Source organism: Danio rerio, chromosome 6 (genome assembly GCF_052040795.2).
Source record: "Danio rerio strain M-AB ecotype USA chromosome 6, GRCz13ab, whole genome shotgun sequence".
NCBI lineage: Eukaryota > Metazoa > Chordata > Actinopteri > Cypriniformes > Danionidae > Danio > Danio rerio.
The window spans coordinates 11,230,426-11,244,907 of NC_141026.1; the positions used below are offsets into that span (position 1 = coordinate 11,230,426).

At 35.9% G+C, this 14,482-nt stretch overlaps 1 protein-coding gene and 1 long non-coding RNA gene across 36 annotated transcripts in view; one reads left to right on the forward strand and one right to left on the reverse strand.

Moving 5' to 3' along the window:
• LOC147843375 (uncharacterized) overlaps positions 1-14,482 on the reverse strand; it is a 704,457-nt gene that overhangs the window by 513,419 nt on the left and 176,556 nt on the right. The window lies entirely within an intron of this gene.
• The window catches only part of cobll1a (cordon-bleu WH2 repeat protein-like 1a), a 36,317-nt gene continuing 29,191 nt past the window's right edge, over positions 7,357-14,482 (forward strand). For 18 of the 35 annotated variants that reach the window (XR_015493244.1, XR_015493250.1, XR_015493251.1 and 15 more), the window contains exons 1-3: positions 7,357-7,465; positions 10,739-10,828; positions 12,035-12,156. Coding sequence is in view for 13 of the 35 variants with exons in the window: in XM_087256766.1 (XP_087112892.1) it covers positions 12,065-12,156 (92 nt within the window). In the remaining 22 variants the exon portion in view is untranslated. Of the gene's footprint in view, positions 7,466-10,735; positions 10,829-12,034; positions 12,157-14,482 lie in introns of all 35 variants that reach the window. The other 17 variants (XR_015493246.1, XR_015493248.1, XR_015493252.1 and 14 more) reach the window with 1 other exon arrangement.

The following is a 14,482-nucleotide window of genomic DNA, read 5'->3' on the forward strand; positions in this document are numbered from 1 at the left end:
GACACCGGCCCTCCAGGAACGAGATTGGTGACCCCTGGTTTAATACATCATTGTAACTTAAAAATTCTAAAATGCTGATAAGATTAAAACCTTTAAGCTGCCAGAATAAATTTTATTCAGTTTTCAAAACAGGAAAATATTGATAATTACATCAATTTAAAAATGCGGCTAATTTAAAGGTAAATATATCTGTCAGTTACTTTAAAACAATATTTAACTTGTAGCAACCCAAAGAAATGTTTCCACACTAATTGAGTTGTTTTGTATTTTTAAGTCCACACACTGATGCTTTTTATTACTTTTTATAATGATAATATGGGACATTACATATTTTTGTTTTGTAAAACAATAAAAACCTGTGGTTTAATACCAAAAAAATTAACCGGAAAACAAAAATGTTGCTGTTAAATGTATTTCTAACAAGCATGAACAGTAAATTTGAAAACAAACTAAAAATTAAACAGTTTCAGATGCTTAATTAATTTGAGGTTCTAAACTTGAAAATGTGGATGTAATTAAGTACATAAAACTGGATTTGTTTTCAATTTTAATTAAAAATGTTTTTTTTAAACAACTTATTTTTTTGAGTACTCAACTTAAAAATTTGAGGTTTTTGCTATGTAAAAATGCCTCTAATTGAAGAGGAAAAGATTTGGTTAACATAATAAAGTTTGTTGTATGAACTTCATTTTTTTAGATGTAGTTGTAACTTGAATATATAAATGCAAACTGTTGCGTCAATTTTTTTTTTGTTTTGTATAACAATATTTTTTATAGTCAACTAAAAGTTAACAAATTTCAATAGATTGATTTATGGATTAATAATTAAAAAACTTAATAATTGTGTTATTTCAGCCTATTTTAATTAAGTAATTTGAACAAGCTGCAAAAGTCTTTTTTTTAGTTTGTGATTTATGAGGGAACAAAAACGTCCCCACAAGGTCAAAAATGTCTGATATTGCTAGTATTCAGCTTAAGGTGCAGTTTAAAGACTTAACTAGGGTAATCAGACAAGTCATTCTGTAACAATGGTTTGTTCTGTAGTCAGTTAAAAAACGTCGCTTAAGGGGGCTTATAATATTGACCTTAAAATGGTATAAAAAAATTAAAACTGCTTTTTTTCTAGCTGAAATAAAAAAACAATGAAAATTTCTCCAGAAGAAAAAACATTATAGGAAATACTGTGAAAAATTCCTTCCTCTGTTAAACATTATTTGGGAGATATTTAGAAAAGACTATAGGCTAATCATTCTGACTTCAACTGTAGATGTGGGGACATTTGGTCTCCTAAATGCTTAATACCAGGACCACACAAACACACACACACACACACACACACACACACACACACACACATTGAGGTGCCAGTACAGGCACATGGTCTGAAATGCAAACAGGCACATGAGAAAAGACTCAAGGCCTGTCTTCTCTCCGCTGGTCAGAGGATGTGTGAAATAAACAGTCCACTGAGAGATGGCATTGTGACCTGCGCTGAGGCGACTGAGGTCATGTTATCAACGTCAAATGTAAACACGTCTCCACACAAGGCTATATTTGCACATTTTGTCTTGTGTGTGTGTGTGTGTGTCACTTTGATACAATGAAACCTCAGTCCTTTCAGTGACTTAAGCCCTTTTTTGTGTAAATGTTACATAATTCTTGTCATGAAACCTTGACCGTGTTCGTGGGGAAGAGTAGAACCACTGTAGTGTTTAAGTAGAGACACTGCAAGCAAAATAAATGTTAAATAATGAAAAATAACTCATGACATGTAGCTAAGTATCCAAGTCCTCCACTAATGAAACAGAATTGCCAACTTGCTTAACCTTTCTGAGTGAAGAAGGCAGCAGTCTGACTGGATAATAGTTAATACACATTATGTTGGGCACACGGTGTTGATGTTCACTGCAATCCTTTTATACACAATAAATAAATAAAAAATACACAACAACACACAACCTTGTTAAGGGGCGACCTGGTGGCTGAGTGGTTAGTACTGTCGCCACACAGCAAGAAAGTCGTTGGTTTGAGTCCCAGCTGGGTGTGTTGGCATTTCTGTGTGGAGTTTGCCTGGTTTTCTCATGCTGGCGTGGGTTTCCTTCGGCTGCTCCGGCTTCCCCCACAGTCCAAAGACATGCTCTATACAGTAGGTGAATTGGGTAAACTAAACTGGCTGTAGTGTATGAGTGAGTGTGAATGAGAGTGTATGGGTGTTTCCTAGTACTGGGTTGCAGCTGGAGGGGCATCCACTGTGTAAAATATATTCCAGAATAGTTGCCGGTTCATTCCGCTGTGACGACCCTCGATTAATAAAGAGACAAAGCCGAAGGAAAATGAACGAATGAAGATGTATTAAAATAGCCATAACGCAAGTGTACTGTAAGTGTTGTGCCCTTCAAAGTGCTCTTTAAGTTGTTTCTTTTGTCTCACTTTAATTAGTTTGACTTCTGATTTAATTACAGTAAAGAATTTTAAAGACAGTGTCCTTAAAATGATTTCTTTTCTGCTGCACTGAGCCACTAATGTCCATACTGGCAGCACATACTGGAGACAGACCAGACATCAGTTTTATTCATCTCTCATTCATTCATTCATTCATTCATTCATTCTCTTTTCAGCTTAGTTCCTTTATTAATCTGGGGTTCACACAGCGGAATGAACCGGCAACTTATCCAGCATATGTTTTACTCAGCGGATACCCTTCCAGCTGCAACCCATCACTGGGAAACATCCATATTCACACACAGACAATTTAGCTTATTCTATTCACATATAGCCCATGTCTTTGGACTTGTGGGGGAACCCGGAGCACCGGGAGGAAACCCACGCGAACACGGGGAGAACATGCAAACTCAACATAGAAATGCCAACTGGCCCGGCCAGGACTTGAACCTGCAACCTTCTTGCTGTAAGGCAATCATGCTACTCACTGCTCCACTGTGCAGCCCCATTCATAATTATATATATATATATATATATATATATATATATATATATATATATATATATATATATATATATATATATATATATATATATATAATACTTATTTTGAATACATTTTTTATCAGAGATATATGCAATCACACAAATTACATGATTATATACAGCATTTTAAAAAAATTTTAAAATGTATTGTTTTTCTGAAATTATGATGTGACAAAAAAACATTAACAAAAATGTAAAAAAATCTATAAGGTCAAAAAAAAGTTACATGCTGTACAACATTTATTAACAAAAGAAAATATATAGTTTTTAGGTATACCTGTCCAACTGCTCGTTGACATAAATATCTAATCAGCCAATCACATGACAGCAACTCAATGCATTTAGGCATGTAGACATTGTCAAGACGATCTGCTGCAGTTCAAACTGAGCATCAGAATGGAGAAGAAAGGGGATTTAAGTGTATTTAAGCATGCTTTTTGGTGCCAGGTGAGTCGGTCTGAGTATTTCAGAAACAGCTGATCTATTGGGATTTTTACGCACAACCATCTTTAGGGTTTACATGATCCGAGAACGGACTGAAAAAAAGAAAATATCCAGTGACAACATTAACTCAAATAACCACTCTTCACAACGGAGGTATGCAACAGAGAATCTCTGAATGACAACACTTTGAACCTTGAGCCGGATGGGCTACAGCAGCAGAAGAAAACTAAAATACTAAAATAATTCCCTCTGTTAAAAATATTTGACTTTCATATCAAAAAAGAAACAAAGTTATTTACATGTATAGAAAAAAATGAAAATGTTTTTTCTGAATTATGGAGTGACAAAAAAATATTAACAAAATTCCCTCTGTAAAAAAATATTTGACTTAAATATGTCAAAAAAACAAAAACAGTTTAAACATGACATCATCTAATGTTCAGATTTTTGTGCAAGAAATGTTTGCAAATTAGTGCATACTTATAAAATATTAAAAAAAAACACGAATTACAGAAAATGTTTGCAATTTTAAAGGGATATGTTCACCCAAATATGTAAAGTTCCTCAGCATTTACTCTTCCTCATTTGTTTTGAAACCTTTATGAGTTTCTGCTGAACACAAAAGAAGATATTTTGAAGAATGCTGGTTGTTAGGACACTTCAACAGTTGGAAAAAAATACTATGCAAGTTAATGGGTGCCAGAAAGCAGCATTCTTTAAAAATATCTTTTTTGTGTTCAGCAGACATAAAGAAACTCAAATAGGTTTTAAACAAGTGAAGGGAGAGAAAATGATGAATACGTTTACGCTTTAATGTAATCAATCAACTGAGGAAGCATGCTGATAACAATTTATAATTTGGTTTACACTGTTTACCTGCAGTGATTTGGGCTTAAATCAAGCCACAGGTTTCCCTCGTGTTCCGACAGTGCTAAATGACTGCACTTCTTTGTTGCTCCACAGTACTTAGTGAAATGAATCAGCTGAGACTTTACACTCTCTGAGACATCAGACAACCGCAGTAAGCTGATTACTCATCTCTCATGTGATTAGCCACCAGAAGTTCTCAGAGACGGCTAGTGCACTTTAGCTTTAGTACATGTCAACACCAGCTCAACCCATTCATGCCTGTCTTTCACGGCTTTCCTCAAACTATTAAGACACATTCTAAAAAATGATGTTTGCTGTTTGTTCAAACTACTTATTTAACATGAGCTGAAACAACATGATATTTGTTTTTTTTTTAGGGACAACTTAATTGATTCATGTTCAATCTACTTACTTTTGTTACGTTAACTTGATCGATTTGTGTTGGGACAACAAAAATTGTGTAGAGCCCTGCATGTCTTACAGTGAAGTTTTGAAAAATGAGGATGAGTTCCCAGATAGCAACATTCACGTGGCTCAAATCCAGCCCACACCAACACTTACAGGCCACCCACATACTGCATGAAATGATGTCACTTGGGTGGTACGCTCCTGTTTGCCAGATCTGGGCCACAATTAAACCATAGCAATACCACATATCAATCCGCTGTGTAAAAACTTGCTGGATAAGTTGGTGGTTCATTCTATTGTGGCGACCCCGAATTAAAAAAGGGACTAAGCCGATAAGAAAATGAATGAATAAATGAATACCACATATCAGCCAGAATTTAACCAAAGGAACCAGAACTGATCCTATTCTGGGCCACAGTTTGCTTTTATTTTTGCCCACATATGGCCGACACCAGAAACTTACATCTGACCCACATAGCCAGAGTTTACTGGGCCGAATATGTGGTCCACATACAGTATGTTTTAAGATAACTGGACCACATCTGCTGTATTTTCTCTGGGCCACTTTAGGCTCACAGGCACATTAGCAAGAGTTTACTGTGCCAAATAGTTGCCAAAAGTGGCCCACATTTGTTTTATAATAACTGAGCTACATTTGCACCTACACATGTGAGCAACTTTTGGTTTAAACCCAGATTACCCTTAAATGACTATGCCATAGTCAAGTCATATATTGGCTAGTCTAGACTATTCATATATGGGCCATTTAAGGCAAAGATCTGACACTTAATGCAAAATGTAATTTACCATTCATTTTGCATTAAGTGTCAAATATTTGCCTTAAATGACCCATATATGAATTGAAATCTTTGGCCCCATTTTGTCATTGTACAGGTGGGCCACTTCAGGCTCACATTCATTTTGTCTGGGCCGAAAGAAGACCACAAGTACCACATAACTGCCTAAAGTGGCCCACATTAGACAACTGGGCCGCATTTGCCCTATTTTCTCTGGGCCACTTTAGGCTCACAGCCACATTAGCCAGAGCTTACTGTGCCAAATATTAGCCAAAAGTGGCTCACATATGTCTTACGGTAACTGGGCCACATTTGTTATATCATACCTGGGCCATTTTAGGCTCACAGCCACATTAGCCAGAGCTTACTGTGCCAAATAGTTGCCAAAAGTGGCCCACATTTGTTTTATTAAAACTGGGCTACATTTGCTCCTACACGTGAGCCACTTTCGGTTTAGACCCTGATTACCCTGAAATGACTGTGCCACATTTTTTGCCAACTGTGGCCCACATTTGTCTTCTATCATTTAGGCCAATTTTACCACATTCTCAATGGGCCACTTTAGATTCGCATTAAGATTACATTTTGCCATAAGTGCCAAATCTTTGCCTTAAATGGTCCATATATGAATTGGCATCTTTTGCCCCCTTTTGTCATTGTACAGGTGGGCCACTTCAGGGTCACGTTTATTTTGTCTGGGCCAAAAGAAGACCACAATTGCCGCATAACTGCCTAAAGTGGCTCACATAAGTCTTAAGATAACTGGGCCATATCTGTCATATCACATCTGGGCTACTTTAGGCTCACAGCCACATCAGCCAGAGCTTACTGTGCCAAATAGTGGCCCACATTTGTTTTATATTAACTTGGCTACATTTGCACCTACACATGTGAGCCACTTTTGGTTTAGACCCAGATTACCCTTAAATGACTATGCCATTGTCATTGTACAGGTGGGCCACTTCAGGCTTGTTTTCATTTTGTCTGGGCCGAAAGAAGACCACAAGTGCCACATAACTGCCTAAACTGGCCAGCATTAGATAACTGGACCGCATTTGCACTATTTTCCCTGGGCCACTTTAGGCTCAAAGCCACATTAGCTAGAGCTTACTGTGCCGAATATTTGCCAAAAGTGGCTCACATATGTCTTAAGAAAACTGGGCCACATTTGTCATATCACATCTGGGCCACTTTAGGCTCACAGCCACATTTGCCAGAACACTTGTTTTATAATAATTAGGCCACATTTGCACCTACACATGTGAGCCACTTTGAGTTTAGACCCAGAATACCCTTAAATGACAATGCCACGTTTTGGTCAACTGTGGCCCATCATTTTTTAATCATCAAATTTAACCATCAAATTTAAAATTTTCCACATGGGCCACATTAAATTCACATTCAGACTACATTGTGCCAAAGGTGCAAAACTTTGCCTTAAATGACCCATATATGAATTGGAATCTTTGGGCTCCTTTTGTCATTGTACAGGTGGGCCACTTCAGGCTCACGTTTATTTTGTCTGGGCCGAAAGAAGACCACAAGTGCCGCATAACTGCCTAAAGTGGTCAACATTTGTATGTTGTCTAGGCTGCCTAAAGGATGGAAAAGTTGTCATTTCGGTAAACCATCTCATTAAAAGCAAACTTAATTAAGAAAATCGCTTCTCAACAAGGAGTATTTTGTTACATTAACCCAAATCAGTTCGCCAACCAACACACTAACCTTAAAACAGAAATGCTGTCACTCTCTCTTTCTCTCTCTCAAGCGCGCGCTCGCGCACAGGAAACAGATTTGTTGATGTCACTGGGCTCGTCCATAAGGTACTGACAACACCAGAGGATTACCCGAGCTTGGCTTTAGTTTGCATCCACTCGGTTTCTGTACCCCTTTAGTCTTTCTGTCATTTATAATCTGCCGGCGGTGTTTAAGGAAAGCGCTGGTTGAAGACTCTCAAGGTAAGGATGTTTAGTATAACATTCACAGGTGCTACAGATTGTGTAATTGTTCTCTGAATTAAAGCTTGCGTGCGCATTGGTGAGCTACTGATAGCAGCCTACTTAACTTAATCCTGCTGTAATGTTATAACAAACCCTCTGATGTTGTAATGAGTGCGCGACGGGTCTTAAAAATAACTGTAAACTTTTCAAGTGTTGAGTTATTAAGATCTCTGCGTTACAGAATGCGTTTTTCTGAGGGACTGGTCGTGGTGAAGTGCACCAGGTGCGCGTAAGTTTGGCGTTATCAAGCATTTGTCGAGCTCGTTCTCGTGGGAAATACACACAGTTGATTATGTCCGCTTTGCACTGCTGATCAGCGGCAGGGAGGCGTGAAGTAACGCTCGCACCCAGATATAACAAACGAGACGCTCCAGCAAACGTGCTCCAAACACACCCATGGGCGTTGGCTATATACATTATTTTTATATTTTCTTCACATTCAGCACAGCTGGGTTTATTAATCAAACTCTATTTTAAGTATCTAAGAATTTATCATCAGCCGCGATTTGAACATCATTTTTTTGGTATATGGCCAAATGGTAGAACATTAGATTGAGGGTTTTATATGCACGCAGTGGTTCAGTGACAACTTGTGACACGGCCCCTATATTGTTTTTCTATGCTACTTTGAATATTTAGTCAGAAATACCATGCATATCTTCAAAACAACTTTAGCACTATTGACTGAACACACACACACACACACACATATATATATATATATATATATATATATATATATATATATATATATATATATATATATATATATATATATATTTGCAAACATGATTTTCCTATATTATAATTTTGGAAAGAATACGTTACTGAAAATAAAATATTACGAAGAAAATCTGAATGTGTGTGTATATAAAACCAGTGGTGTAGTCCTAAAAAAAGGTGGTGTACTATTACCCACCCAACATACATTTTAAAAGTGGGCAAAGAAACGACCAAAGTCAATGTTTCTTTGATTCATTAGCAATTTATTCAACATGAGTTACCTGAAACTGTTGACTTCCACAGAATTTCTTTAACAGAATAAAAATAGACAAACTGGTTTGTAACATGTAAAGGTTGAGTAAATGTGTAAATTAATTTTTTTGGGTGAACTATCCATTAAAAAATGAAAAAAAACATTTCAACAAATTTGTTTATTTTAAAGCTTGATGCTAATAAACTAATCCTGTTCAATGATTTATGCTTGGCTGATAGTGCCCCCAGCAGACCCGGAGATTGGCTTTAAAGGGGACTGAGGAAAATAATTTATTGTACATTTCATGAGGTAATCGCAAAAGTTTTAAGGGGGCTAAAGCGATGCCAATGCTGCTTCATAATTGTACCTGAATGTTTCAACGAGAAATCATTCAGATGACTTGTCATCGTCTTCGAAAAACTCTTCTGAATTTTTTTTCACAGCTGCTGCGGTCGTCAGGGGGTGGGGAATGGCAGAATTTAAACAAAACTGCAAAAATTGCAACAAATTAAGGTGCGAGTTAAAAAAACATCGGGTATACAGTATACAAGAGAACGCAAATACATTTAAATTAGGGAAGCCTAATCAGCAAAACAAGTGAGTATACTGAGGGTATACTTAATTATTGATCCTCAGAAGTTGTAATACCCAAACAGCCTGTGAACAAAAGTAGGCATACAGAGTATACGTGTGTATGGCCCCGAATAAACCACTGCATAAAACCAACTTTACCTCAATAAACAATTGTTTGTTCTTAAAACAACGTAAAACTGGACCTCAACACAAAACTGAGGACACAATTCTCTTAATATAACGACTAAGTAATTATGCTAATAGCTTAGACTGCTTAACTGGATTGCACATTTTAGCAAGGGTCAGAGGAACCTGGAGTAAAGGCAAATGTTGGTTTGTAGAACCATATTTAATGGGTAATTTTCCCTCTTCCTTTTTGTAAAAAATTAATAGTTTTGTTTTTAATCAACACAAAATAATGTGACAGTTTGATAAAGTCTTAATGGGGCATTTATGTTTTTAAAATACATTTCTAAATGATAAAAAGATAATTTAATTCTGCCACACAAATTCATGTTTAACTCTGTTTGTTTGCTCATGCATTTTTCTTAATGTATGTCAAATGTACTACATTCTGCTGAAGATTTTCAAAAAAAGTCCCATGTGCATTTAACTGTTACATAATACAGTAAAAACATTTTTACTAACATTATGTATGTGAAAAGACATTAGTGTTAAAAATGTATATTATAATATAATTTTATAAATTAGTTTTCAGCTTCAAGTTAAACTTGACTCGTTATAAAACAGATAAACTTGATTCATTACTTTTGGAAACAGTTATTGGTTGAAAATAAATTCTCACAATGCAAGTCTTTACTCTCACTTTTGATCAATTTACTGCATCCTTGATGAATAAAAGTATTAACTCCTTTGTTAAAAATCAAACTTTTGAGCAGTCTATAAAAAACATTTAGAGGTTTATTCATCTGCTGTGTTTCAGTATGTGAGAGAAACCGAACACAGCTGAATCTTTATTTGATATAACTAAAGTTCATCATTTATATAGACTATATATAGTTTGTAGCGGGGTTTGGCGGCATTCATGTTAAACATTAATATGAAAAGTATCTAGCCTTAATTATCAGTTGTTAATATTTCTACAAAGACTGTAATTTAATTAATTAATTAATGCCTATACTACAGTGCTTAGCATATGAGTACACCCCCCACAAATCTCTCATTTAAATGAAGAAAAATGTCTTTAGGACGCTTTACACTATTATATTTGAGTAGATATATTAGTTTAGTCAGTACTGAAGCCAAAACTGGAGTTTATCTAATAAAATAACTTTATTTTAAACAACTTAATTAAAAATTAGTCGCCCAAATTAATATGTTACAGAAATATTTTAAATAAAATTTTCAATAATAGCAAAAATCAAGAGAAACAAAAGAAATATACAGTTTTGCTGAAATGTTGTAGTTTGTAATTTTCTTTGCAATATTTTGCTTGAATTTAGTTGTATTATCTTTCCATTTCTAAAGATGTTCTGTGACTAAAATATTGTTTTAATAAATATATCTGTTTAGTAAATCTGTTTTGTTCAAATGCACCTAAATATTACCCGTGTTCACTGAGAAATGGATAAAAATATTAATTTTCCAAGTGGGGTGTACTCAATTATGCTGAGCACTGTACATAAAGCATCTACAGTGAAATATGATTTTGTGTCTAGCAGGGACGATAGCTGATCATTCACAGCTGATGGAACGTCTCTGGAAACAAACCCTGTACAGCCCAAGCTGAAACACAGAGCCTTTTCACTCAGGTTAGTGATGTGTTTTCATAAAAGACAATTTCTTTTTTTTTTTTTTTTTTGGAGGGGGGGGGGGGGGGGTCACAGCATTAAAATAAGACATTTAAACATCTGAACAACACATTACAACAAAACAACTCCAGAATAACATGCAAAATTAAAAAAAATTACAACAGTAATAAATAATAAAAAATAAATAAGTAAATATAAAAATTATAAATAAATAAAAATATAAAGAGTTATTATAGAGTATAATATTTGCATACAACATCAAAAGTAGTTCACTGTTTGACCTTGATGTTTTATTTAAGTTCTATTCTGCTGTCAGGTCCACTTGGTTGCAAAAGTGTAGAAAGGGGTTGCAAATGCAATAAAAGTCTTTTAACTTCCCTTTGATAATGTACGTTAGTTTTTTCAGAGCAAGATTACTGGACATTTCCTTAATCCATTGATTAGAAGAGGGCCTTTGAGCCTCTTTCCATTTTAATGCAATAACACGCTTGGCCTGCAGCAAACTAAAATCAATTAGTTTGCGCTTCTTTGTATTCACAACCAGAGTACTTGGGTATATATGAAATAAACACAGTTTGGGGTCGAGAGGAACATTTTACTCTGTTAATTGACTAATCAAACAAAGTCTCCTTCCAGAATTTCTACAACTCTTTACGTTTCCACACACAATGATAGAGTGTACCTATTTCTTCTCTGCATTTTGTACACCAGTCAGAAATATTTGAATTAAGTTTATTTAGCTTTACTGGGGTAATGTATGTTCTAAAAAGCCATTTATACTGCAGTATTCTACATCTAGTGTTTAAACTATGGGTTTGGGCAAACACACATGATTCTTCCCATTCTTCCTTTGAAATATTTTCCTGGATATCATTTTCCCATGCAGATACTGTAGGTAAGATAGAGAATTTTCTTTTGACCCCTCAAGAAGTAAATTATAAAATGAGGATAGGTTACCCCTGCTGTTCAAGTGCTTTAATGTGTGATTCTCAATGGTTGACAGTGGAGGTTCTGTATAATTTTTATAAAAGACAATTTCTACTACATATACAGGTGTGTGAGTGCTTCTATCTGTTTTCTCATATCTGGATCATTTACGTAAGCATGGGGTCCTAGAAAGCCTAAATTGTAACAAATTCAATCAAATTCAAGTATTGGGATCTGTGGATTAAATAATTTGAAACTGTTTTTAATTTTCCTCTACAGTGTCATTTGTACCACCTTCACCACAGAGCAATGGATGCGCAAGAAGATCTGCTGTCCCAGGACATCACCCTGACCGTACTAATTCCGGGAGGACAGGAGACCACAGCCACGGTGCATGGCAGGTAAGCCAGAGTCTATTCTGAGTCATTAGTCTGGCTAAAGACTTGCACTGGCACTCTCAAGTGATGTCACCGTGAGGGGAGGGATTAGGGGTGGTGTAACCAATAATATACAGCTGTAGACCCACACGTTTCAGGACACTAGATCCAGGCTTTCAGGTGGGAGGTACTTAAAAGTGTTACAGCTATGGCTACTGAGGTGGTGCACATTAATAGCATCAGTTTTGTGACACTGTACATCAATAAATACCGTTTTTTTTACTACGGCAAGGGGTGGTTTAGGGTTGGGGTAGGTGTAGACCTTGATAAAACAAAATAGGTTTAACAAACATGAACTAAATATCTCATCATAACTAGCCCTGCATGACACTGCGAAAATATGCGATTGTGTTGTTGAGTGTTGCGATAACATTATTTCTTACGATATAAATAACTTTAAAAAATGCTGTTTTATCAGCAATTTAAAATATATATAAATGTAAAGATCATACTAAAATCAACATGTATTTTTTGTTTTTGATTTTAGAGGTAATTAAATAAAAAATTTTAATAAAATAAAATAAAGCATTTAGACTTTAAAACATCATGAATGACTGAACCTTGGTGGAAAATCTGACTTTTAATGGCTGTTGTCTTTCGGCATTAGTATTTATTTTCAGCTTTAGGTTCAGCTAAAAGCACCTACTGGAGAGGCAGGGTTAAAGATGGTAAAGTCCCATCTGATTGGCCAGATTTAGATAACGATTGCTTGCAGCACACAAATGCATATAAATTGATCATTTTTTGATATATTGTGCAGCCGATAGCAGTTGGAAGTTTCTGATTGGCTAATTGACAACATTTGAGTTAATTGGAGGCACAACTGTAGAATAGTATTTAAGGAAAGCCAGAATCAACTAAAAAGCCAGATTACAATTTGCTAAATTACACTGAGAAAAAGAATAATTGTTGGAGACATGTCCTGGGGTCTGATGGAACTAAGATTGAACTGTTTGGCCATAATGACAAGTGTTACATTTGGAGGACAAAGGGAAAAGCTTACAAGCCTAGGAACACCATCCCAACTGTGAAGTATGGGGGCGGCAGCATCATGTTGTGGGGCTGTTTTGCAGGAGGGACTGGTCCACTTCACAGCATAGATGGCATCATGAAGAAAGAACATTATGTAGAAATACTAAAGCAACATCTCAAGACATCAGCCAGGAAATTAAAACCTGGCCACAAATGGGTCTTCCAAACAGACCATGGCCCTAAGCATACTGCCGAATTAGTTAAAATGTGCTTCAAGGACAACAGAGTGAATGTTTTGGAGTGGTCCTCACAAAGCCCTGATATCAGTCCTATTGAAAATTTGTGGGCAGAGTTGAAAAAGCTTGCACAAGCGAGACAGCCAATAAATCTGACTCAATTACACCAATTCTGTCAGGAGGAATGGGCCAAAATTCCTGCAAACTATCACGAGAAGCTTGTGGAAGGATACCAAAAACATTTGATCGAAGTTATACAGTTTGAAAGTAAAGTAAATTCTCTCATTATTCTGGCATTAAGCAAATGTAAATCATTTAGGTAATCCTAACGAACCTAAAATAGTAAACGTTTAGTATGATTTACCATCAGACATTTTTTTTAAATGGTTATGTTTTTTTTTAGAGTGTATGTAAACTTCTGCTTTCAACTGTATATGGTTTGGGTCTGCAGTTGGTTATATCTTGGTGTACGTGTAAATGTTAAAAGTGTACAGTATGTGGCTGAGAGTGCATATGCAAGTCGGTCTGCAACCAGATCCTTTTAAACCTAAAATCTAAATCAGTTCTTCAGAATGTTTGGTTTCAGAAAAGCTCATTTACTGTAAGTTAGAAAATGTAACTGTTGAGTTGACTAAAAAAAATCCATGATCAATAAAGCTCTGATACCATGGCAACATGCATTTATTAATTTTCCTTCGGCTTAGTTCCCTTGTTCGTCAGGGGTCGCCACAGTAGAATGAACCGCCAATTTCATTCATTTTCTTTTCGGCTTAGTCCCTTTATTAATCTGGGGTTGTCACAGCGGAATGAATCGCCAACTTATCCAGCATATGTTTTTACACAGCAGATGCCCTTCCAGCTGCAACCCAGTACTGTGAAACATCCATACATACATAATCCGCTTGTTAAGTGATGACGTGTTGGTGACGTATGTAATACTGTTCCTGAGTCCAAGCCGCCACTCATTTGAGTTGACAAATCAGGCTTGCTGCATAACAAATACCAAAATTTTTACATTTTATAAAAAAAAAATGAATCACTTTCTGGCCATCGGATATTAGGCATGGACATAACTATTGAGA